This window comes from Plutella xylostella, chromosome 9 (genome assembly GCF_932276165.1).
Source record: "Plutella xylostella chromosome 9, ilPluXylo3.1, whole genome shotgun sequence".
Lineage (NCBI taxonomy): Eukaryota > Metazoa > Arthropoda > Insecta > Lepidoptera > Plutellidae > Plutella > Plutella xylostella.
The window spans coordinates 4,211,665-4,237,368 of NC_063989.1; the positions used below are offsets into that span (position 1 = coordinate 4,211,665).

At 36.0% G+C, this 25,704-nt stretch overlaps 1 protein-coding gene across 1 annotated transcript; it reads right to left on the minus strand.

Moving 5' to 3' along the window:
• Positions 1–261: 261 nt before the first annotated feature.
• Positions 262–25,640, minus strand: LOC105393135 (centrosomal protein of 290 kDa). The gene is made up of 32 exons (XM_048623087.1): positions 25,148–25,640; positions 24,936–25,011; positions 24,228–24,496; positions 23,870–24,005; positions 23,643–23,779; positions 23,330–23,443; positions 22,838–23,116; positions 22,562–22,752; positions 21,821–22,102; positions 21,447–21,583; positions 21,193–21,367; positions 20,064–20,902; positions 19,820–19,982; positions 19,518–19,656; positions 19,183–19,292; positions 18,603–18,779; positions 15,534–15,795; positions 14,986–15,217; positions 13,932–14,607; positions 13,548–13,676; positions 13,354–13,459; positions 13,058–13,231; positions 5,761–5,945; positions 5,342–5,491; positions 4,776–4,910; positions 4,259–4,413; positions 3,680–3,849; positions 3,242–3,402; positions 2,786–2,910; positions 794–891; positions 526–663; positions 262–415 (listed from the first exon to the last, which is right to left on the minus strand). The coding sequence occupies exons 1-32, from the start codon at positions 25,328–25,330 to the stop codon at positions 350–352; spliced, it is 6,369 nt and encodes a 2,122-aa protein (XP_048479044.1). The 5' UTR covers positions 25,331–25,640; the 3' UTR covers positions 262–349.
• Between the last annotated feature and the right edge of the window lie 64 nt (positions 25,641–25,704).

Below are 25,704 nucleotides of genomic sequence, written 5' to 3' on the forward strand. Positions count from 1 at the left end.
CTAAGTATTGTATTGTGTTGTTTTAGATTGTTATAGTTGATGCCTACCAACAAAACTAGGCAGTTCCTATTAGTTACCTTAACTAGACCATCAAATCAATATAGGTACTTACGTAAAGTTAGGACTTAGGTGGCTTAGAACTTTTTTTTGTTACTTAAATGTATTTGCTTTTTAAGTTATAATAAAGGAGCAATTTGTTGAAATTAAATTTTGTTTTATTGATTTTTAGGTAGGTAAGTACGTTCACACTTCACACACTTGAGTAAGCAAAAGCAAGATTCTTGTAATAATTTCTAAATAGTTATGTACTTAGAAATTTGGTTTTGGTATAAAAATGATATTAAAACGCTTAGGCTGAATGAAAACCACCTTTGTGAACTGACATCTCTTCGATCTTACGACGTAAGTACGAGTTCTGCAAACAAAAATAAGTAGGTTATGATATGATTAAATGATTATTTAATTATGATGATGATCTACTAGCATACTATATCTCATGTATAATTATAATATTTTATACTCTACCTCTCTCAGAAGTTCATCTTCTCTTTCAGCGGCAATTTTCAGCATTTCCTTAGAACGTTCTAGAAGGTTATCCTTATCCACTATAGTCCTCTTAAGATTAGCTATTTCTGTGCGATACGACTCCAACTGGGTACGACTCTAGAAAAGTAATAATATAATAAATATTAGATTATAGAGTGAGTTATTATAAAATATGCTGTGGGACAGGAGCCTTTGCCAACTTTTAGGGTGGTGGTTGAAGAAAGGTAGTAAAAACAAAATAACGAACCTTTTCAGCGGTTATGCCCGTACTACTGCTAGGTCTAGAATCAAATCTTTTTGGGCTCGCTGATGTCTTCTGTTCGGCTTGTAACTTACTCACCAAACCTGAAAATTTATTGATGTGATGGTAAAACGCAAGTGACTGGTAACACAGTCATGAAAAAAAAAACTGGATCGTCATTCGTCTCAATGTTTGAGGTGGTATAAGATCAAAAAACTCCTTTTGAGGCTAGCTAGCTAACCGTGAACAATGCGCAGAAACACTCTTTAGGTCTCTATGGAGGTGCGGTGTGAGGGGGGGAGGGGGGTGGAATGTGCCAAAACCGCACAACTGGCACGACGCGACGCCAGGTGAGCGTTATGGATTCCCTCCCTACCTATGCCTCTAGGCTGCTATTGGTCTCATCTATCTATATGTATATATGTTACTGTAAAAGCCCGAACAACGGTAAATCCTAAGATTTATGCGTAAAACCTAAGATTTACCAACTCTTAATGGCAAAAGCCCGAAAGATTTTGCGATTCGCACTTTTACCACTATTCACTTGGTAAATCTTAGGATTTACATTAAGGCACGGTAAATGTTTAAAAAGCCAGGTTATAACTTACAACCTCCGTAGTCGAACAAAGCGTCCGTAGTCGAGCGGGCTTCAGTGATCGTAACTGATCACTGAGGTTTAGCAACAACCAGCATGGTCAGCCATTGGATGGGTGACCGATTTCAAGTGGTTCTTTTCTGGATGCTTTCGTGCTTCGGACGGCACGTTAAGCCGTGAGTCCCGGTTGCTGCTTCGGCAGCAGTTGTTAAGCCTATTCAGAGGCCTTCGGGGGGCTTGAAAACGTCTGACAGTCGGGTTGCCCACTTACCCGACAACTCGCTCAGCACAAGCTTGCTTGTGTTGGGGTCCACCAACCCGCACTAGGCCAGCGTGGTGGACTAGATCGAAACCCTTCCTTCATTGGAAGGAGACCCGTGCCCCAGCAGTGGAGACGTAATGAGCCGTGATGATGATGATAACTTATAACTAACCGAACTTAAGAAATATTTATTATTGCAATCTACTTTACTCGACGTCAACAACAATAATACGTGAAAATTATTTATGTTTTTGAGAAGACATTTTAATAGTTTAAATTTTAACTATTTAGGAAATAATTTAGAGGTGGATAATGATTACAAAATGAAAAAATATATGATTATTACACATTGTTAAAATAATTATGTTGATTTAAAGGTTTTAAAATGACTGTTCATAAAAAATAATATAAATTCTGAACGAAAATAATTTAAGTTTTTGATTGAAATAAATGAATAGGTAATAATTAATCTTTGTTTTATTCCCAAAACCAACTTTTACTAGGTGTCAGTGGTAAAACCTAGCATTTACCAAATTCTAATGGTAAAAGCCCGAAAAAAATGACCCATTTTCACAAATCCTTACATTTACCAACTCATGTTGGTAAATCCTAAGATTTACTGGTAAATCCTAGGATTTACCGTTGTTCGGGCTTTTACAGTAACATATATACAGTGTAAACTCCATGTAACGTCACTCGATTTAACGAAAAACTCTCTAAACTGATTTTGGTTGGTTTAGCTTGTTTTCCATACAATGATATACTCTACATAGCATTACACCCACTCTCAATAACGACAACAATTGAGTAATAAAGTTGCTGATTTTAGTTAAAACTGCGCAGCTGTGTACTTTTTTTGTCGCTTTAGGTTTATCCTAGCCTGCAATATACTCAAATGTGGGCATCCCGCATACCGAACTTTCTAAGAAATTCGTTCTTTTGTTTAAAAATTGTGATTGCTTGCACGTGTTGACTGATCTTGCTTGACCATGACTAATTCTCAATCAAAAATTCTCCTCTCTATTTAACGACAACTCTCTATAACGCCATAAAATGCACAGTCCCTTCAGTGTCGTTATATAGAGTTTACACTGTATATCTATCTCATCATAAGAAATTGTTTCTACTGTTACTACAGTACCTCTGAGCGTGAGCACGGTCTGCTCCAGGTCGGCCACGCGGGCCGGCTGCGGCGCGGCGCCCGCCTCCAGCGCGCTCAGCCGCATCGACAACTGCAGGTTCTCCTCCTTCAGCATGTCGCAGTAACTGGAATGTTATGTTTACGATTAATATTATAGAATTGTGGATCCTAAAAACAAATGAAAATTGTCATTCACCACGACGTATTCATATAATGAAGGCTTTTCCTCTGATCGAATACATAGCATACCTAGTAAGAAGGGATACATCTGTGTAAAGGATGCGTAGTTACAAGTTGAGGCTAAAACCTAAGCTATTTATGAAGACAGAGTGATGTGGTCAACACTTTCCTTTGTTTGAGAAACCGTACGTTGCCCAAAAGTAACGCGCTCACGTTGTAGATAAAATAATAAGCGCCACACTCTCTCCTCTGCTTTCTTCACCGAACTGCTCATACCTCTTATAATACTCCAGCTCGGGATGAGCGTCAGGTCCTTGTGGCACCGGCGTCCTCATCTGGCTCTCCAGCAGTGCTGACTCCAGCTTGAGCACCTGCCCCTTCAGGGCCGTCACCTCGGCCAAGGAGCGTTCGTATTCGGACACTAGGGGCTCGTTACCCTGCAATGCGATGAGGAAATAAGAACTGCTGGTGGTAAGTCATTTCATTTTCTGGTCATGCTGTGACGACTCTTCTACCCAGTGTTGTGTTATAATCAGTAGCTTCGGTTTAGCTAGAAACCTTCGAGTATGGATTAGTACCTTTGAAAGTCTTTGTCCGAGGGGTGATAGACGGTGATGGCAGACACGAAGTCCTCATGATGTCAGATGGTACCGTCAGCTACTACATCCTAGCCACTTTCATACTAGAATTATTATTATTAGGTATCCAGCTTACCTTATCAGCCAGTTCCAGGGCCGCTATCCGTCTCTGCTGAGCCTCGATGCGGTCCATCAGTCTGTCAGTGGGGATGTGCGGCGCGCGCGGAGACGGCGAGGATTCTCGACTACATCGCTCCTTCTCAGACCGCTCTAGCTCTTGCTTCTCAAATGTGAAGTGTCTTTCTCCTGCTGGGGTATATGGGTGATGTTAGATGGCAAATTTTAGTGCAACAAAAAACTTTAACAGATGCTTGCACCGATGATATAAGCAGATGGCAAGTTATATTGTAGTGTAGATCATTGGTACAAAAGTGTTCTAAGACCTTCGTTGGCCAGATGGTGGGCACTGCGTAAGCACCAGCTAAAATGCGTTCACAGCCGGACTTTAGGCCTCTTTGGAGGACCGCCTCAACTGTCCTCGGTATTCCTCATCCAGACTCAATGTATACCTGTATAATCTCTCATATGGAAAAGGTGCATTCGTATCAGATACTTATCCGTCTCGCCAAAACGGATAGAGTGTTACCGGCTTATTTCTGGTGGTACGTGTTTTTTATTTGCCACATTGTCAGGCCGTTTAACTTAAGTAACATACCTTTAGCTTCATCAAGTCGTCTGAGCAGCAGTTGTTTCTCGCGCTCCAGCCGGGCGACGGCGGCGGCGGCCTGGCGCAGGCGTCCCTCCAGCTTCTGCACTTCTCTGAACTTCTCCTCGTAGCGCGCCTGCCAGCGCTCGGATGATTGCTGCGCTCTGGGACAGAAATAAACTTAAACGTAAGGCATTTACAATTGAATTTAGGTAAGTACCTTGCTATTTTGATGCCGTGGCCACCTAGAAGCTACAACACGCATATCATTTTACATTTATTATAACCGGGAATGATTTGTTTGTAGATAATTAATCTTAGGAAGATGGGATGGTATGTTTCTATTAATCTTTAGCTTTGTCCGGATCAATTGAATAAAATTGGCACAGCATTGCATTGATACGTTGGCATATAAAGCATCCTTTAGTTCATTTATTCAGGGTAAGCTACCGCCGAACGTTTTAGGGGCGACCGACGGTTTCTTGTTTATGTAACTAAACATTATAACTACAAAGCATAGCATTACTTCTTCCACTTCTCCCACAGCGCGACTCCGGAGCTGGAGTCGCGGCGCGCGCTGCTCAGCTGCGTCTGCAGGCTGGCGATCTTGGACTGCAGGCTGGCGCTCTCCGCGGTCGCCGCCTTGCTGCCCGATGTGCTTCTGTCAATGGGGGAAGAAAACCAAGTTAAACTTTGGCAGAACAATCGAGTGTGCCTTTCAGGTTCTGACCAATTATATTATTGAGGAGCAAAAATAGCGACTGAACCAACCAATTTGAACTGGGAAATCAGGCCTACTCGACAGTGGTGGCATCTGGAATTAGCTTTGCGTTTTCCTCCCCATTGTTAAACGATTTTATAGTGGTAGTGTAGAGGTAGACGTAGCATGATGAAAAAGGTTGTAGAGTTTTCATTTATTCCTGAGCTAATTCTAAACGCTTCACTCCTCCAGAGCGAAATGTTTTATCAAAGCGCTCACTAGAGGCATTTACGCCACAATCTCGTTTGCAAAGTATTGTAACTACACTTGCACTATGGAGTTACGGGCTTTATTCAATTACATTAGGTACTTTATCAGACCCTGAAACTCACATGCGATAGATCTGGTTCTTCAAGTTGTGCGCCTCGAGCCTGGCGCGGCGTTCCCGGGCCGCCAGCGCCTTCACCTGGCGCCGCAGGATGTTGTTCTGTTTGCCCGTCAGCATCTTCTCGCGACGCAGACGCTCCACTATTGGCTCTTGCCTGTAAGGTTGGAAGAGATGCTTTGATTTGCTGATGGTGCTATTCATTGTGATGAAGGTTAAAGTGTTGTAAGCCGAAAAAAGGTCATACAACTCTTCCTTCTGAAGGACTTTCGTTCTATGACATAGGGAACATAATATTGTATAGGCCGAAATGGATAACAAAAAAACAGTTTCTGACTCTGATCATAACATCATCTTACGCTATCTTACTTTGCTTTCGTCTAGGGTAGAGAATTTTACTGAATCGCATAGCTGCTAGCTACTTACCAGATAGCAGTGGAGCTGGAAGGCAGTCCCATGACGTCATCTCTGACGTCGCCGCTGCAGTCGTACTTGATCTCGAGCGGGTCCCCGCGCTGCGACGCTTCGCTGTCGTCCAGCTCCACGATCGCCGTCAGGTCGAAGCTCGGGTCGTTGGCAGACATGAGCGTCTGCATGTTCATTATCTGCGACTGTGAGAGGGAATTCATTTGACAACTTAAAATATATATATGCGAGGGACAGGTTTGTGCGGTAGTTCGATTACTGGCTGACGATTATGAAGAGATAAATTATAAGGGCCATCAAAATATGCAGAACGAGGAATAGCAAGGCAGGTAATTGGTAAATGTAACATAAAATAAGTTAAAAAAAGTCTTGTCCATTTTTTTAATATTAATAAAATGTAACAAGCCTCGCATGCGACAATAGAACAACGCGGACTCGGGTGTACCCTCGGGAAGCGTCATAGCGATCTTTCTTGATACAAAAAAGTCTGCCAATTTTTGCGGGGGGAAATTTTACCGTTCACCATGATTATGTCTCATGGGACATATCATTATGAGTTTTAATTCCCAGCAATAAGGGTTACGTGAAGTGACATTTAATAATGAACACAGTGTCTTCATTTTTCTTGCCAATGGATAAAATAAAAAAATAAAAATAAAAATCTTTATTTTTCTCTCACACAGATGTTTACAGAAAATGTATAGGTTGTTATGCTAAGATTAGATTGTAGGTACATTAGTTTTGATCTATGTGAGAGACTGGTGTCCGTACTAGGAGACCTGTATGACGGATTACCAGCCTCTCCTACTCTGAACCATGTGGACAATGGATACAATGCGTCTTAACTGATAACAATGAACATTTAACAATTAGTTTTACATAATGTTGGGTGTTTGTATAACGTGTGAGGGTATATGTATGTGTGTGTGTGTGTGTGTGTGTGTGTGTGTGTGTGTGTGTGTGTGTGTGTGTGTGTGTGTGTGTGTGTGTGCGTGTGTGTGTGTGTGTGTGCGTGCGTGTGTGTGTGCGTGTGTGTGTGTGTGTGTGCGTGCGTGTGTGTGTGTGTGCGTAAATATTGAATATATTGAATGCTAGAGTTAAATCGTCACATTGACAAACTTGGTTAGATTTACAAAAATGAGCTTTAATGGAGTATTTATTATGTACTGACACCGCCGACCTTCGTATTGAAAAAGGTATAAATTTTGTTTTATCAACGTTCAGCGTGAGAACATGATCAGTAAGCCAAGAAGTGACAGTATTAAAACCTGACTGTGCAAAATCGTAAGCTTGTTCCCAAGTATCTCCATTAAAAATCAAAGCGGTGTCATCAGCATAAGTTATAACTTTGCCATTTGGTAATTGGAGGTTGCACAAATCATTGATGTAAGTTAAAAATAGGGTAGGTCCGAGTACACTTCCTTGAGGCACACCATAAGTTATTGGTAAGTCCTCACTTACGTTCTCATCTATTTTAACTCTTTGTTGTCTATTCGAGAGATAATCTTGAAACAAGTTATATTGTATCCCACGGATTCCAAGTTTTTCTAGTTTATCCATTAGAAGTGGGGCAGAGACTGTGTCAAATGCCTTGGCTAGATCTAGAAATATTCCTATAACTTTCTTACCGTTGTCAACTTTAGTCACAATATGATCCACGAGCTCATGAACAGCATCACTTGTTGAAACACCAGCTCTAAAACCGAACTGTGCCTTCGATAACAGCGTTTTACTGTCTAAATAGTTGACTAATCTTTTGTTTATCAATTTTTCTGCAACTTTTGATAGAGTAGGAAGCATTGAAATTGGCCTATAATTATTGACACAGTCTCTGGCCCCACCCTTATGAATGGGAATCACCTCTGCAAGCTTTAGTTCTGAGGGAAAGATACCTGTGGAGAACATTAAGTTAATTAAGTATGTAAGAGGAGAAGCCAAAATATAAATATATCTTACAAGGAAGCCAGCAGAAATACTGTCACGTCCTGTGGAATGGAGCTTTTTAAGGTTGAGTATGCAGCTACTAACTTCTTCTTCATCAGTAGGATTCAAAACAAATGAGTATGGGCAGGGAGGTAAAGTAGATTTTTTGTTGTCAGTGTCTTTCAAGATCTTTTCGGCTAGGTTCCTACCGATTGAAGCAAAGTAGTTATTTACATCATTAACAGCTGAGGTTGGGTTCAATTTAGATATTAAATCGGAAGCAGAACTATGAATTCTTTTTGAATGCGTTATATCTTTTATTGTGTCCCAAAGTACCTTGTTGTTTGTTGTTGCAGCTTTTTGTAATGTATTTTTTTCATATTCTCTTTTAATCTTTTTTAGTAACGAGTTACAGAAATTTCTGTACCTTTTGTATGTAATTTTTATTATTTCATCATCTGGATTTTTGCTACTTTTTTGGTGAAGTTTATCACGATTTTTCATGCATTTTAATAGTCCTTTAGTTATCCATGGTTTTTTTATCTTCTGACGATTTGACATTTTTATTACTTTTGTATTAGAATTTATTATATTGTTCAACTCTCCGACAAATAAATATAGACATCGCTGCATTTGTATCGGACGTTTTATAAATTGAGTGTACATTTAGGTTTTTCATAGCGTTATCTAGACCAACATAGTCGATTTTTTTTACAATAGTTGATTTAAAAGGAGAGCGGGTATGTTCCTCTAGTATGAGGATTATAGAGTCATGATCTGTAATTGAGGTTTTTGCTACATAACAATGAGCAGGCCGTTTACTTTTGAGCATGAAGTGGTCGAGGCACGTTTTTCCATGAGTGACAATTGTATGTGCAGGTAAGATGGTCTGATATGCTAATAGGTTTATAGTGCCACAATCTTATCTGTTCCGGTGACGGCATCGCTGTGATCGAATCGATCGATGAAATTTTGCCTATTTGTGGTTTAAACGACAATTTATTTCTGCTATTGCCTATTTTATAATTAGGTAATAGCATTCATAAGTATAGATAAATCAAAATATTGGGTCGATAGTAAATGAAAGAGGATATTATATATCAAACGACATTTGTTGTATGGAAAATTTGTACACGAGGAACAGAAATAAAATAAGCTCTAATTATGTTCTGATATAGGAGATTAAATCTACATTACAATGGTATGGGTAATATTAGATCTGTGGGTCGTAGAAATACCGAGATAGACAGACTTAAAAAAACTATTAATTATTATTGATTTATTTATGAACACTTTATTTTACATTTTCTAAAGTAACAAGAAATAAGAGCACAAAATTAAATGAAATTCAGACAATGTAAAAAGGCTTATTGCCAAAAAGCTATTTCTTCCAGCCAACCTTTGATAGGTTGGGAGAAGATGTCATTAATCATCATTATTTCGTCTAAAATCGCTGCAGGTGCGCGAAATTCTTCTTGGTATACTGCCTAAGATATAAAGTGACATGTCACCTGTAATCAAAGAAAAATAAAGATTATATACTTTTCATTATGACCCATCCCGTCCCCACTGCTGGGGCACGAGACGGAGTGAAAATATTAATAAAATTACATGTGTGTGATATGGGTAAAATTATTCGTCATATTTGGCAACACTAACCTGTAGCCGCTGCAACTCGTTCTTACAATTTTTCAAACGGATTTAAAGGCGTCTGAATACGTTATTCTTCCTGCATAAAACCCAATATATCTAGTATTACTTTTCTTGCATCACATTTTAGCGCTTTTGGCATAATTTTCACGCAGAAAATCACAAAACAAAAATTAAATAACGTAGCGTCAGCCTCTTCGCAGAAATTGACAACTCAAATAACGCACAGAGTATGAAATGACGTTTGACAATGACGTCTCGTTAGTTGCACATTTTGACCACCGGAACAGATAAGATTGTGGCACTATAAATAAGTTTGTGAGTGTGGGTCGTTTGTTCCAGGCAATATGTCAATATTAATGTCACCCACCACAATAATGTTATGATAATTTATGCCTGTTAAAAAATCGTTTAGGGCGGCTTGCAGAAAAGAACCCGTAAGCATAGCTTTACTAAACGTTTCTTAAGACTAAACTGATTTTTATTTAAAACGATTTAAAACTGTCTTGCGCCATGGTTTTTCCAAAACGATTTAACAAAACCTAGTTTATGATATCATTCAATTTCTCATTCGGTCTATACGATTCGTTATACACTATTTGATTTAAAATTTGATAGTTTCCAATGAAGTAGGCTAATATTTTGGGTGAAATGAAATATACTCGTCGTCACATGTCAGTCCAGTCACCGAGTGTTACTGTCACTTGATAAACAAACAACCGTGTGCAGTTACCGAAATATAAATACCTAATTGATAAATTTTAAAAAGGAAGGTAAAAAACACCAACGGGCACCCAATTTTACATGTGACGAAAGTATGCCTTTATGTAACCTCGTAGACAAATATAATTTCATAATTGAAAATAAAAAAAACTGATGGTTAGACCGTAGCCGAAAAACAGAAGGCTTGGAAGATGCTGAGTAAAGAATAATATAACGCCAACACCACTTATATATGTACCCAGAACTACTGAGAATTTACTGGTAGGTACAAAAACCTGAAAACAAAGACGAAAAAACAGCACGCAAGTGAAAAAATGCAGATCTCAAGTAAGTTCTATTATTATATCTAGCCATATGGCTACTTACAAAATAAAATTGGCAACAAATTGTATAATAGTAGGTAATAAAGTATGTAGGTAGCTAGAGTACTGTGATTTACTCTAATTTTTATGACTGGATTTTTATGTTTGCAGATATACCTAGATAGCAAAGTTTTACACGCGTCTGTAGTTCAGACAGTGGAGCTCCATGGACAAGACTGGGAAACGGTGTCGGCTGATGTTAATCTCCCCCCAGAGGAATGCCAAACAACATTCAATATTTTAAGTAAAGAAGCGAAACAATCATCCAGCAAAATAAAACAACAAGCCATATTTTAAGATTTAGGTACCTATATAATATACAGTGGTAATTAATAATAATAAACATGTTTTTAAATCAACTGTTGTTTGGTACTGGTGACGCTATAACCTTGCAAAATAGTTATTGTTCAGCGAAGTTCTTGCATTGTTCCCAGACTGTAAGGCACCAGAAGGTTGGTATTTTTTGTAAGACGAAAGCTTTTAATAAATTCATCATCTCGATAAGCACGAAACAAATCTGTTATTTTAGTAGTTAACCCTCCTATAAAAGTAAGGGGTATTCAAATATTCAATCATTCTTTATCGTCGTCTGAGTAATACATTTTTGATCTTCTTCTTCTTCTATCGTGTAAATGCACTAAGCTTACTTCCTCCAGTGTTTTGCTACTCTTTTTGCGAGGTCATTGGCCTTCATCAGGTCTCCTTGACTGCACTTTGGGGCATTGGGGCACTCTATAAGGTGTGACGTAGTCTGGAGGCTTCCGCAACTGCAGAGTGCTGGCATTGGCTGGGAGCATATTCCATCGTCTCAAACATTTTTGATATTACCGAGTAAGTTAACTATAAATTCTAATGGACAACATTTCATTTTCTTTACCCTGTATTTTTATTAGCTATTCGGAAAGATTATAGAAAATTAGTGGACCCGTATTTTTTTATTTTGTATATACATTAATTTTTGCATGTTATTTTTAACTTTAAAGTTAATTATTTTAAAACCGGAAGTGAAGTCACATATTAGGCTCAATTTTTATTTTTGTCTATTGACTGAGTCTCGAAAAAAAACATAAATGACACTGACAAGTGACATTTAAACTTTGTTTACATGCCAACCAACAAATGGGTCATTTTCAAATGACATTGATATTTCTGATGATGGAAAGTAGGTACTTATCATGTAAAAAATAAGCAGAAGCATTTTTTCAGCTGTGTAGCCGGTGGCATGCTCAGGGACATATTATATAGAGGTCATCTGTTAATAATAAATAAAAAAATTGTCAGAAAGTGTCAGAACAGAATTAATGAAAATGACCCAAATAAACAACAACGTTACGATAAAACGTCAAATTCAATCAAAAATGAAAGTGACAGTTACTTTGTTTTTAAATCTATAGGCTTTGATCATCAAAATGCATCGCACCTGATGCATGACGTCATCAGCACTTTTTTACTATTTTATGATTTTCTCGAAAATGATACATCCAAAAAATACAAAAACATTATTTTTGTGTCCTTTAGAGCTAAATCTCGAAATGATTTTCGATTTATAGCAGCTTTAGTTTTTTGAAATGTTGTCCATTGCTTTTGACATTTGACAAAGAAGTTAAATCTCGATTTACGCGTAAAACCGAGATATTGCCGGTTTAATTTTGACGTTTCTCTAAATCGAGATTTGACACTAAATCGAGATCGTGCAAGAGGATTTTGCTGATTTACGCTTAAACTGAGCTTAAGTTGAACAAAATCGAGTTTTAAGACGTTCTTGCAAGCCGCCCTTAGTGATTGTAAAAATGGATCATGGGATGTAGCAATTATCGATAATTGTTATCGATGAATTCGAGAACATGGGTTAGAAATACTAATTTCAAATTAATTAGGTATAGTTAAATTTAATTAGGAATGATTAATAAACGAAGTCACCCGCTTTTCGCTGTACATTTATACTCACGTGATAGGTCGCGAGCCGTATCGCCGTTTTTGAATGAGTACAATGCACTGAAGTTGTCGAGTAAGTGGGCAACCCGACGGTCAGATGCTTTCAAGCCGCCCCTTCGGGCGGCCTCTGACTAGGCTTAACGACTGCTGCCGAAGCAGCAACCGGGACCAACGGCTTAACGTCCCGTCCGAAGCACGGAAGCGTCCAGAAAAGAACCATTTGAAATTGGTAACTCATGCTGTACCTACCAATGGCTGACTGTGTCAGTTGTTGCTTAACCTCAGTGATCAGTTACGATTACTGAAGCCAATTCGACTACGGACGGTTCCCAACTATGACCTTTTTTGTCGATTAATACATATCTACATACCGGTACATCACTATTGCATTTTTTGACATTGGTTGCTAGGAAACAGCTAATAACAATAAACTATGACCAAATCTGTGATCAAATCCGGAATCCGGATATTCTATGAATTGAAGCTGTCATTTTAGTATGTAAACAAATCATTTTCTATGAAACGAACGCTTTGCCAACTAGATTGAGTCTAGTGAAAATTGAGACTGCAACTACTTTTTATAAATCGGTGGGCCTTTCTGGCCTACCACCCCGCCAGAGGGGAACGTCCGCCTATTTCGTCTCCAGACCATTCATACTCAATGCATGCGACGCACTTAAAATACCTACAAGTGTCAAACTTACTTTTAAATTCTGTACAATATTTCGTAGCTGATCAATCAGTGCATCTTTGTCCGACAGTTGCTTGACGTACATGGTCTTCTGCTCACTGAGTTTGTTTCTGAGTTCCATGTGCTCCCTCTGAGTTTCATTCAGTTGCGCCAACCAATGTTGGTTTTCAGCTTTGTAGGTGTCCACCTGAAATATGTAAAAAATTACAATCAATGCGAGCACGGACGATATTACGCTCGCTCCTATGTAACACTTTCGAGTGGTAGAAAGACTTTATTGTTTGGTTTTTAGTTTGGTTTGGCACTTACTTCGTGACAGTGGCGCTCCTCAAGTTGTGAATTCAATAGTTCCAACCGTGCAAGTCTTTCAGTTGCTAATTCTTTCCATCTGTCTGCTTCACTTTGATATCTTGTCCTAAAATAACCAGAAGTTTGCATATGTTTATTAAATCTTCAAGATCTTATACGTTATAGTACTTATAGATTTTTTAATGAATACGCACATCTCAGTTTTGTAATTATCTACTTCACTTTGCAATTTAAAGCAATTGTCCTCAAGTGTCACCACTTGAACGGAATATTTACTAATAACTTCTTTCACGGCTTCAGCGTTTGAAGATTCACTCTGCTTTCTGTAATCAAAATATTCGTTATCTATTACATCAAAATAAGAAGCATAATGTTGGTTATCTTTAAGCTATGCATGTAGAGTGATTGATGATGTTATTAATCAACCTGCGTAATTTTTATCCAGACAATCCGATTAGAAGTGGTAGTATTCTACACGATGTCATTGTAGTACGGTATAGAATGCATACGATAGGTACGATAGAATGCAACTACATAGTATCAAAAATAATTCGAATTTATGTAGTACTATAAATTACCTTTCTAACTGAGATTTTAATTCTGCTATTTTGATATTCATATCTTTGAGAGATATATGATATTCCTCTCTTTCGGTCTGAAGCATTATTTTATATTCTTTGACTATTTTATTTTTATCTTCTTCAATTCTTTGCAGAGATTCTAAAAGAGCTTTGTGTTCGTTATTTGCTATTTCTTTAGTATGTTTCTGATCCAATATATAACTATTTTTATTTTCTTGTATCTCAGATTGTAGCAGTTGTATATTTTTTTGCAACGATTCAATGGTTTGGTCCTTATTATACGCGCATTCATTAAGACTTGTAATTTTACTCTGCAATGTCATATTTTCTTGGTAAAGTCTCATTACTTCTTTAGATTTTTGTTCAAGTAATTTATTTGCTTCTGAAAGTTGATTATTTTGTACATCCAAGGTTTCTTTAATTTTATTTAAATTGGTCCTTAAATCTTTAATTTCAATGTCAGCATCTGTTTGTATAATTTTACTTTTTCTACTTTCTTCCTTCGTTTGAACGTATACACTGACGGTATTTATTGTATTTTGATGCATATGATTTTTTTGTGGAGATCCTGGCAGAATGGATGTGTTTTCATCTTTGCGTTCTTTTGTCATATCAACTCCATCTTTTGGAGATTTTAAAACTTGTGGTTTTGGAAGTGTTACCGTTTGGCTTCCTACAATACAATAAAGAAATAAATCTCCAGGTACATTAACCCATACAAAGAGAAAAAGACAGTGAAAGCTTTGTGCAAGCAATGAACGGCTCGGAGAGAAGAGCACATTTTTATCACGTAGGAAATAAAAGTATAATATTTAGTGATTATGTATCTGCTATCATCTCCGAGCCGGTCCGTGTAAACTGACCTTAAAGCTAGAGTTGATAAAATATAGACATACCTAAATATTTTGTGAGTATGTACAATAAATGAAATGAACTGGCATGTAACTGACCTTGCCGAAGATAACTAGATACGTTGGTAATACTATCATTCATTCATAATTATTTCATACTAAAATTTAAGGAAGAACTTTAATAAAAGCTGTGAACTTACTTCTTGATTCATCATCTGATTGGACATCTTCTAATACTAACTTATAATCAGCCTCATCTTCATTGTTCTTTTTGTTAATTATGTCTTCTAAAGGCGTTTTTGCAAACCCTTGATTGACAAGAACTAAAGTCTTTTCAAGATGGTTGCAATGATAGGTAACATCATCTCTAGATTTCTTAAGTGTTTCAATTTTCTTTTTGTAGAATTCTATTTCACGATTATTAACTCCTTGCTATAAAATAAAATGAGTATGACGTAAAATTATAATACATGTGGCATAACAGCAACTGATCATAAAAGGTATGAATTATTAAACCTACTGAATGTTGCAAAAATTGAGTAGTAAGCCAGACTGAATGGTAATGGCTAAATCTCATCTAGTGAAAAAAATAATTTGAATTAAATGGTTATATGTAGAGAAGATATAAAAGAGGTATTTTGTGGAATCGTAGAAGAAATAGTTGTGAATGAATCAGCCCCTGAGCGACTCCGTTTTGGCCTACTATACCTACCATTTTTGCAACATCTTGTATGTTATACCTACATACCATCACGATAAGTTTCAGTTTGTGTTCACAATTATTTTCATTTTCTGAACATTGTGATCGTGACATATTTATTATCTGATCATAAATTGTATGTTTATTCATCAAATTGAATCTCATGTCTTCAATTTCATCAAGTTTTTCATCTACAGCTCTAGACTTTCGATTCAGATCTTCGACATCGTTTAAATATTTCTCTATTGAGGCCACAGCAATGCATCCATGATATTGTAGTATCAGAATTTGAATAATTTCATAAAGATATCTGTGCAGAAACAAGTTTAAAATAGGTTATTAAGGGTCTGCAATAGGGAATCGAGGGTTGGCATTGTCATAGAATTATGTAGTAAATGATGCTCTACAGCCTTGAAAAAAATCACACAGGTAGTTGAAGAGTCTAGCTAGGTGCTGAATCATTCGAATTTAAGTAAATGATTATGGATAACTGTAAATTAAATTCAGAATATCAAGAAAAACCAGTCAATCACACTCCCGTATTGTAACAACTGTGTCGTAATTATAAAGAATTTTCATATGATTTTTATCATATTATAAAGTTAAAGGCTTGGACTAGGTGCTAAATACCTTGTTTTTTAATAAACACAGACTTATTTTGTGTAAATTAATCCCAAACTTGAGCAATTTTTTTCCCTCAAATCTTCATACAAATATCTATGGCGGCTTTCTGTGTTATAAAATCATAAACACAAGTGACGTTTGACTCAGTTGGCCGCTGGCCTCCAAAGAAGGGTCACGTCGGTTTAGGCAGCACTGACAGCTCGCGATCTTATCGTGTACAGATACAAAATCACTGCACATTGGTTGTCATTGCACTTTTTCAACTTTTATGACACCAACATAATTTGATTTGAAATTGAGGAAGCATAATTCTTCCAGTATATTCAATACATTAAATTAAATTAGATAGTGTGCAATATTCTCGTGATATTACAGTCTCGTAAAGGTCTGATGAGGAGCAGGAATATAGCGAATGGATCTAAGTGATGACAATACGCACGAACATTAGGTTAGGGATCAAAAATACAGTCTCTTGGTGCTGGTTGAGGTATGGTCTCGTGAGAATCTGATGAGGGCAGTAACACGGTGGTGGCTCAATTTTATTTCAAAGATGTTAATAGCTAAAACCATCGAGTTTGGGCTATTAAGTATGTTTTTCAGAGAGAGAGAAAGAGATTTTGTTTTTCCTCTGGATGTGTTAGGTTTACTGGGTTTACTAAGTTCATTCTGTTAATGGCATCAAGTTGTTATGTGTTCATAAGTAATAATTATTTATTAACAAAATGCTGTTGATTCTCCACGAAAATGTAAAAATAAAAATAAAATAAATAAAAATAAATTCGTAACGTAAAATTGTCAATGACGGAATTTCTTCTATAGACAGTAGCCACAAAAAAAACAAACGATAGATGGCGTGATTTGAAGATAAAGATACATTTTTTCGACACATAGACAGCAACAACAAAAAAAATACAGATTTAAAGAAAAGAAACACATACTTATACAAAACAACAAAGAAAAAAAAAGGATACACATCAAAATAACTGGAAAAAATATAAGCCCCAATTTACTTGTGTGGGACAGGGAGTACCATAATATTTTTTTTGGGGTACTCCCCATCTATGCGAAATATAAGCTTGATATCTTTACCCGTTTCTGAGAAAAAGGGCGGTGACAGACAGTCAGTCAGACAGACGGACAACAAAGAGATCCTATAACGGTTGCTTTTTTTCTTTTGACGTTCGAAACCCTAAAATTAAGTAAAAATATTATGCTGCCAAAAAATGTACTTACAGGTATTGAAAAAGCGGTATATAAACAAATTATACCAGCAGAGGGTTCACCATTTAGCTGAATGTTACTTAGAAAACGGCCTTGAGTGGCGGTCAAGTTGGTCCCCGCCTGCGATACTTTCCATTAACATTGGGACTCGTTTTCATGTTTTTAGCGTACAGTCAGGTTTTTAGTTTTTTATAATTGTATTTTTTTATTTGTAACTTTTTAGTTGTTTTTATTTTATGAAATTTTACGTCGGTAGGTAGTTCATGATCATTTTTTATTTCAATAATTTTGGTGTTGTTATTTAAATACCTTCAATATGCATATTTTTGTAATGTGAAAATCAAGTCCTTTCATTTGATACCTTACACGGCAAAGTTGAATTATTATTTTTTCGATCATCACGTTATGTCCTCAAGAGGGCGCTATGTACATTTTAATGGAACGTCACATAGCCTATAGCCATCGCGCCATCAATACGCTTCTAACAATACCTCATACATCAAAATCTATCAAGCCGTTTAGGCTACAGGAGGGAACAAAGAAACAGACAAACATACATATATACATACATACAATGAAAAAACATTACCCTCCTCCTTCGGCAGTCGGGTAAAAAGGAGTAAGACAGGGGGTCATTCTGAACTGTTGCTCTACGAGTTTTGGAAATTAACAAAAAAAAACCTTTTTCATAGAAACTTTGTTGGACATGTGACTTTTTACCATGGAAAACGAATATTTTTTTTCGCGAATTTGCAAATCTCGTAGAACAAAAGTTGTTCAGAATGACCCCTTGAGTCATCCCCTTTTGGCTTAGTATAGCCCTTTTGCGACACTATGTGTTTACTTTGCTTTGTCGTCGGGGTTCAGTTGGCTGGAGGATGCCCGAAACTTATTATCTACACTTTAATACTTTTAGTTACCTTTCTACAAGTAAATACCACATTTGTTTGAGAAAGCTAATCGGGTTCCGAGTATAGAGTAAAGTGGCACCCCTATTAATTTCTACTCTTTCCTGGTGCCTACCAGTGTAAGTAAGAATTATACTTACTTACCCTAAAATCACCCAAAAATGGACTTGAACATAATTGTCAATAAAGTTGGCGAGTAAAAGTTTATCGACCCACTGTGCAAACTTACATGTGTGCGTGTCACTGCGTGTGCTGTGTGAAGAGCATTGAAAACCCAAAGTTGGCGCGGCACGTCACCCTGTACGGGCCCTTAATACATTCATAAATACATTCATTATTATTTGTGCCTCTTTGATAAACTTACTTGAATTTAGATTCATATCTCTGTGAATATATGTTAAAGATACTCTCTCGGACTTTAAGCATCTCTTCAGCTTCAATTCTCTTTTGATTCTCCTTGGAAAATGCTGTATTGAGTCTTTCGATCTTTTTGTGTATTTCTGAAGATTGGAGATGTGAAACCAAGATTTCACTACTGAGCCTAAAATTATGTGGAACAAGATTATTTTACATGCATATTGATGTCGATTCTGAATTCTGAAGGCAGAAATTCTAATTTTAACGCTGTCAAACTAAAAAATTTGCTAGCATAAAATGACATTTACGGAAACAATCATAGAGTCGAATTTTAAACAAAGAAATTAAGGTTTTGACAGCTCTAAATTTAGAATTTCTGCCTTCAGAATCGACATCATTATATTATTATAATTTTATTGTACTTAAAATTCTAAGGTATTCATTACTATTAATGAGACCTCCGCTACTTCAATTCCGCTTGTATAGGTACCGATAACTGTTTTTAACTGAGAATGTTCTTTGAAATTTTTATAATTAGGTAGGTAGGTATCTTATTTATATAAGGTAATTATTAAAAGGTATAAAACCTTGCAATAATAGCCTTGTTGTCACCCTTGCATTGTAAATCTAAGATTTGATGTCTTAACATGTTGACTTCCATGTCATTTGTTATCTGCTTTTGTTGAGTATCTTGTAGCTGAAATTAAACATTGATTAAATAAATACACAATAATGAGTTAGTAATAAGTATATGTATCATCATCGTCATCACGACCCATCACGTCCCCACTGATGAGGCACGGGTCTGCTTCCAATTAAGGAAGGGTTTTAGGCCTAGTCCGCCACGCTGGCCTATTGCGGGGTGGTGTGTAGTATAATATAATTATAACGTCATTATGAATAATTTAATACTTATTTTTACCTGCATGAGAGCTGAATCCAATTGAATTCCAACATGTTGATATTGATCTTTTAATATCTTGTTCTCCTGTGCTAATTTTTCCAGTTGATCTTTCATAATATTATACTCATCTATTGTCGCTGCTGCTAGATTGTGATCCCTGAAAATATTATTACTTAATTGCAAAAAGTTGCAACAATAAATTATAAAATATTTTATAAGAAATAAGAAACCTGCGTCATATTTTTGTTACAAACGTCCATATGAGCAAGTAATTAATAATACATTATTAAATTAACTACTAAAACAAGAAAATAACTAACATAATTTTTGTTTGAGTTTCCATCAAATCTAAGTTTTTGTTTTCGGCAGCTTTTAATAAATTATCTTTCGTTTCGAGTTCATCGCACAGTCGTTCAATTTGATTTTGCATGACAGATTGTTCGACATTAGCTAGTAGTATTTTAGATTCTTTTTTATCATCCCCTGTAAAAATAAGTGATTATAGCAGTATTCCATATTTTTATGAAATATCTTCCATTTGAGATATGTCTTTAAAATACTTACTGTTTTGTTGTAATTGGGTTTCAAATGTATTCAAAATTGCTACATTATTATTTTGTATCAGTTCTCGTAACTTACAAGACTCAATGTAACTTCTTACATTTACTTTTACCAATTTATTGTATTTCATTGTCGTGGCGTGCAACATTTCATTTTGCTTCCAAAACATTTCAAGGCTTACAGAATTTCTAAGTTTATCTGTTATACCAGCAATAGTAAGAATAAGTTTTTGAATTTTTACTTCATATTCAGTGGTGAGTAGCATAATTTCTTTTTTGCTTTCTAATGATTCATTTTTTATGTTCTCTATTAAAGTTCTTGTATATTTATAGGATTCTTCTAGGTAGGAACATTTTCTTTGTAGTTCATCAACTGAAGGATATCCCAATAAACCAGGAGAATCATCACTTCTATCTTCATCTTCTCTTTGATTTAACTGAAATTTTAGATTTTCTATTTCTGCCTTATACTGTTCTTCTTGAACGTACCATTTATTTTGTTCATCAGTTGATTTGATCGCAATTATGCTTATTTTGTCAAATAACTCTTTGAATTTATTATGAAAATATGCAAGACAATTTCGCAATTGGCTTTCGTATTTACTATTTCGGTCTTTAAATACATGATCTAATTTATCGTTATTTAAGAAATCTATGTTTGTTAGTTCACTACCTGATGTCCAGTTCAAAAGGTCTGAATCATCAAAAATATCAAATTTTGTTGTGTTTTCTCCAGATTCTTTGGGTTTTACAGTATTTTCAATTTCTTGTAACTTCAGTTCAAGATTCTGTGTCTTTCTTGATTCCTTTGATAGCTCTGTCATAACTTCAAATGTTTCTTTTCTGTAATAAATATTTTAACAAGGGACTAAGCTCGGACTAAGTTAATAATTTTACCCCCAAATTCATAGGTATTTGACACTTTACAATAGGTTTAAAAAATGACGTTGTGATATAGGAATTTCAACTTTTTGACTGACGTAAAGAGTCGAAATTTGTCTGTTAATAAATTATAACCTTGTTGTAAATTTACAATACGGGTTGTGAATTCGGCTAAGAATAAAATAACCTTCAAATACATTATGGTAATACAATTCGTTCGTTGTATTGATTTTGATAAAATATGATCTCACCTAGCTTCGTGTAAAGCAGACAATAAAGCATCTTTTCCACCGAGTGCAGCTTTTAATTCCATTACAACTGCCATGTGGGGTGCCAGCCATCCAGCAGCATGCCTCGCTTCCATTGAATGAAGAACAGCTTCTAAACTTGGGCATTGTAGCGCCAATATGCCAGATGACGATTTACCTAAAACCAGAAACCACAAAATTAAAAATAGTTAAAAGTGAAATAAACGTGAGTTATGGTCTTGTTCATATAAACCTACTGTTGTCCTTTAAGAAATCGAGTATTTCTTGTAATCCTTTTCTGAGACCTTCGTTTTCTTGCATTATGGCTTCTACCTCAGCTTTCTTTTCGTTTTCAATTTCCTGTTTTTCTTGGTTACGTATTTGAATAATAGCCCTGGAAATTATATATTAACATTATATTAATTACATGGCTACTACCAAGCTACTACCATATTTCCGAGAGCTTTGCATAGCCTTGAAACATTTCTCGTAAAAATGTTTGACACTATTATTCAAACTTTTATATACATATGAATTGAGTTATTATGTACGGTTATGTATGTAATTTTAATCGTTTCAAAAATAATCTAAGCATCTAAATATCTACAAGTAGGACAAAATTTTAACTTACGCCTGTGCTTCTCCACCACCGTCCATAGGCATATCATTGTTGACAGTATCGTCACAAATGCTCTTTATAGTGTCACTATCGCAACCAATGCTGTGCAAATACTTGATCATCTTAGCTAACTGTGAATTGTTATCACGGTTTTCAATTTCAAGAGCAATTACTTTATTCTCCATAAATCTCAATTGCTTTTTCATATCAGCTGCAAGTTTAGTGATATGTTGGTGCTTTTTCAAGATTCCTTTCGTTGATATTTTTGTTTCTGGTGGTATATTTAGTTGCATCCTGAAATAATACTTTGGTGTAAGGTACCTATATTCGTAGGGTGGAAGTATAATCATGTAGGTTAGGTGGTAGAAAATGCTTTTATCATGAAGCCCGCCTTTTGTACACTTACTTATATCCTAAATTAGAGTAATAAAGAATTAAATAAATCTAGTTACTTAGCTTTTTCTTCGGCGTGATTGGTCGATACTATCATATTGTTTACCATGCTGTTTTTAGTTTTACTTGAAGTGCGATCGTAATGATTTATCAATTATATGGGTGTTGATATAATAGTCCATGGTATATAGGGCCAGGGGTTATGTTGAGTTGTTGAGTGATTATATTTATTATGTAAAGTGGCTCAGAATAATAACTAGTAACTATAGTGGCAAGAGCTCTGTCAAGGACGGTGTATCCTCGAAGATGCTCTGGTTAAATATGGCTCTATGATAAATAACAAGAGTAGATTGATAATACCTCATTGCTTCATTTTCCAATTGCAGTTCATCTACCGTTTGATTTAGGTTATTTACATCTTGGACCAAGGATTTGATCCCGTCGTCTTTGACTTTTAATTGTTTCTTTTTAGATTTCAAACTTTCCATTAACTGTGTGAAACCTTCGTCACCTGACTTTAAAATTTGTAGTTCAGATGTTATTTCAGCTATCTATAATTATAGAAACGTTTTTGTTTATTAAATAGTACTTACTTTCGTGCAGTTGGCAAATTACTTATATTTAATATTTACTAACCTCTTTTTCTCTCATGGCTGTTATCTGTTCAGCTTCACGTAAAGAGTTTATCAGAAGGTTATTTTTTTTCTTAAGTTTATTTATAAGAGCTCTTTGTTTTCCATCATCAGATTCATTTCTACCATCTGATACTGACGTTTCATGCGACTCGTGTTCAGTTAACGAAGCTTTCAGCGATTTGTTTTGTGAGCGTAACACTTCGATCAACTTCGCAGAATCGTTGATTTCTTTTGTAGCTTCTGTCAACTTCTCTTGCAGATTATTAATAATGTGGCTATCCTAAAATTTTATCGGAAAGAACAATTTTCACCGTAGTACTCAACCACTCACGTACCGGTGACCCATTGGTAATCCAGACACAATAGATTTTTAATTTTATTGTCTTTGATTACCCGGGATGTGAGAGGTTAAGTAGTTTGATCATAAATATATTCTTAGAATTCAAAATATGAACTAAAATAAGTGTATAAACCAAAAGCACGAAGAACTGACCTCTTTAGTTTTTGGTGAGGCTAGAGGCGACTCTAAGTTACTTAGATCTTCTTTAAGTTTTGAATGCTCCTGCGCAAGTATTTCATATTCAACCTTTTTAGCTTTCGCTAAATTCTGAAAAAAGTAAGGCAGAGGTAATTAAGTTTTTGGAGGTAATTCTCACACATTCGTGGTAGGTACCTACTTATAAACTTTTTGTTAACTACGTATACTTAAAAAATATAAAGATTAAATATCGCCTGCAAATACATAACTACTTAGCTACAATTAGGATGGCTTCTTTGCCACGAATATAATAATTATAGATACGTACCTTCCAATGTTGAACCTTGGATCTGACTTCTTCGTAAATATTTTCCTTTTCAGATTCTTTGTTTGCTAGTTCTTTTTGCAGGGTTTTTATTTCATACGACATTTGGGCTTTCGTTTCTTCAAATTTTCCCAACATTTCTTAAATGATTTAAATTTGTATTAAAACTAGAAATACAGGTAGGTAAGTATCTGATCATGTGAATAAAATTATTTCAATTATACGCTTACCTTTTAATTGAGAAGTTTCAGAATTAATACTGAATAATTGAACAGTTAAACTTTCAATGATTTTGGTAGCTTCATTCAATTTATCTTTTAGTACCGATGTCTTTTCCTTCAGCTGAATATTATCTTCTTCTAATACCTGAAATATGAAATAGTTATTGCTACTGTGCCTGTGGTAAATGGAACATGAGTTATCGCTTGACCGTTTAATGCGCGGTGAGGTAAATAGGCACACCCTATACTATAAACACTTATCTTATACATAGATCTACTTACCATACAGCTAGAAATTCACAAAGGTACTTAATAAAATAAATAAAAGGTAGGTAGTTATCAAGCATTATCAGTCAACATCACTTACTTTTACATCAGCGAGTAATTTCCTGATATGCTTATTCTTCATAGCGTTTTCCTTTTCCAGTTGCTCAACAGCATTCATTTCAGAAAGTGCATCTCGACTAGACTCACTGTCTTTATCCGTAGAGTGCTCTTGTTCTAACTTGTTTTTACGACCTTCTAGTTCAGCTATATCTGCGTATAATTGTTCTAGTATATCTTTGTTAGCTTTGATGAGTTCCTCCTGGTGAGCAATGGTTTCCAAAACACTGTCCGAACTTTTCGTTGGAGATTCTGTGTAAGGAAATAGGATTCAGCTACTTATTTTATTATGAGCTGATAAAGAATAGTAAAGAACTATAACTGTTTCGTAAAGAGGTCATCATCATCATCATCATCATCATCAGCCAATAATCATCCACTGCTGGACATAGGCCTCTCCCAAGGAGAGGCGCCACAACACTCGGTCCTCGGCCTTCCTCATCCAACCACTACCGTCTACCCGCCTAAGGTCGTCAGTCCAGCGGACAGGAGGGCGTCCCACGCTGTGTTGAGGTACGAAAATATAAGAGGTTTTACACAGTAATTTAAACTTGTTTCGGAAATGTAGACAGTAAGTAGGTGATATCTTGTTTACCCCAAAATATTTTTATAAGTAGATAAGTAAATAGTAAGTACTTATAAGATTTTTATTTGTAATTTCCTTTAAATGTTACCTTTACAAATATTTTACCTTCATACGGGACCCTGGATTTTTTCTTTCCATTCTTTCTGTGACTGGTTTCCAGTTGCCCCAGCAAACTGTTCACCTAAAATATTTTTAGTGAAGAAGACAAACGTTAGTTTAAAAATATAACTATTGGTAGGAGGGACCATCGGGTACACTCGAGTCCGCATTCGTTGTTCTATTGGTAAGTAGGTACCTAAAACTTTAAAAAATATTACCTGCTCGCTTTTAAACTTCAAAATATCCTGGGCTAGCCTAAAAAGCGTCTTCAAATCTGAGAAATTGAGTTCAATATCGTCCGCTTCCATCCACGACAAACTGTCACATAATTTCTCTTTATCTTCTTCATTGAGCTCTTTTTGAGAGAAACTCAGAATTCGCCTCCAGTCCGTCTCCACCATTTTATAATTATCTGTTTTTATGTTAATCGTTTAATATAATTAAACGATTAACTTTTTTATTCAATTTAATTCAGTTAATAATAAAAATACACCAATAACTATTTGGGATTGTGGATTAAACGGAACTGTTTGTTTGTGAATCCGTTGCTAGGCAACACCGTCCCCGTTTTGTCTTTTGTTTAGTTAGCTCGCTGCCATGCGCCATGCATCGCCGCCACTGGCTCAGCGACCGGAAGTGGTTCTTGGCTTCAGACACAAGAAGTCGCCACTGGTCTCTAACTCTCTCTCTCTCTCTCTCTTGATAAGTAGTAAACCCACGATTTATAAACCTTCGCTTCTCTATAGTTAGCAAGTGGACTTCCTGATATACCTAC

Coding starts and splice junctions, on each gene's coding strand:
- LOC105393135 (XM_048623087.1), bottom strand. CDS start 25,330: ATGGTGGAGACGGACTGGAGGCGAATTCTGAGTTTCTCTCAAAAAGAG. Junction 23,117..23,329: donor CCTCACCAAAAACTAAAGAG/GTCAGTTCTTCG, acceptor ATAAAATTTTAG/GATAGCCACATTATTAATAA. Junction 892..2,785: donor GACCGTGCTCACGCTCAGAG/GTACTGTAGTAA, acceptor ATAAATTTTCAG/GTTTGGTGAGTAAGTTACAA.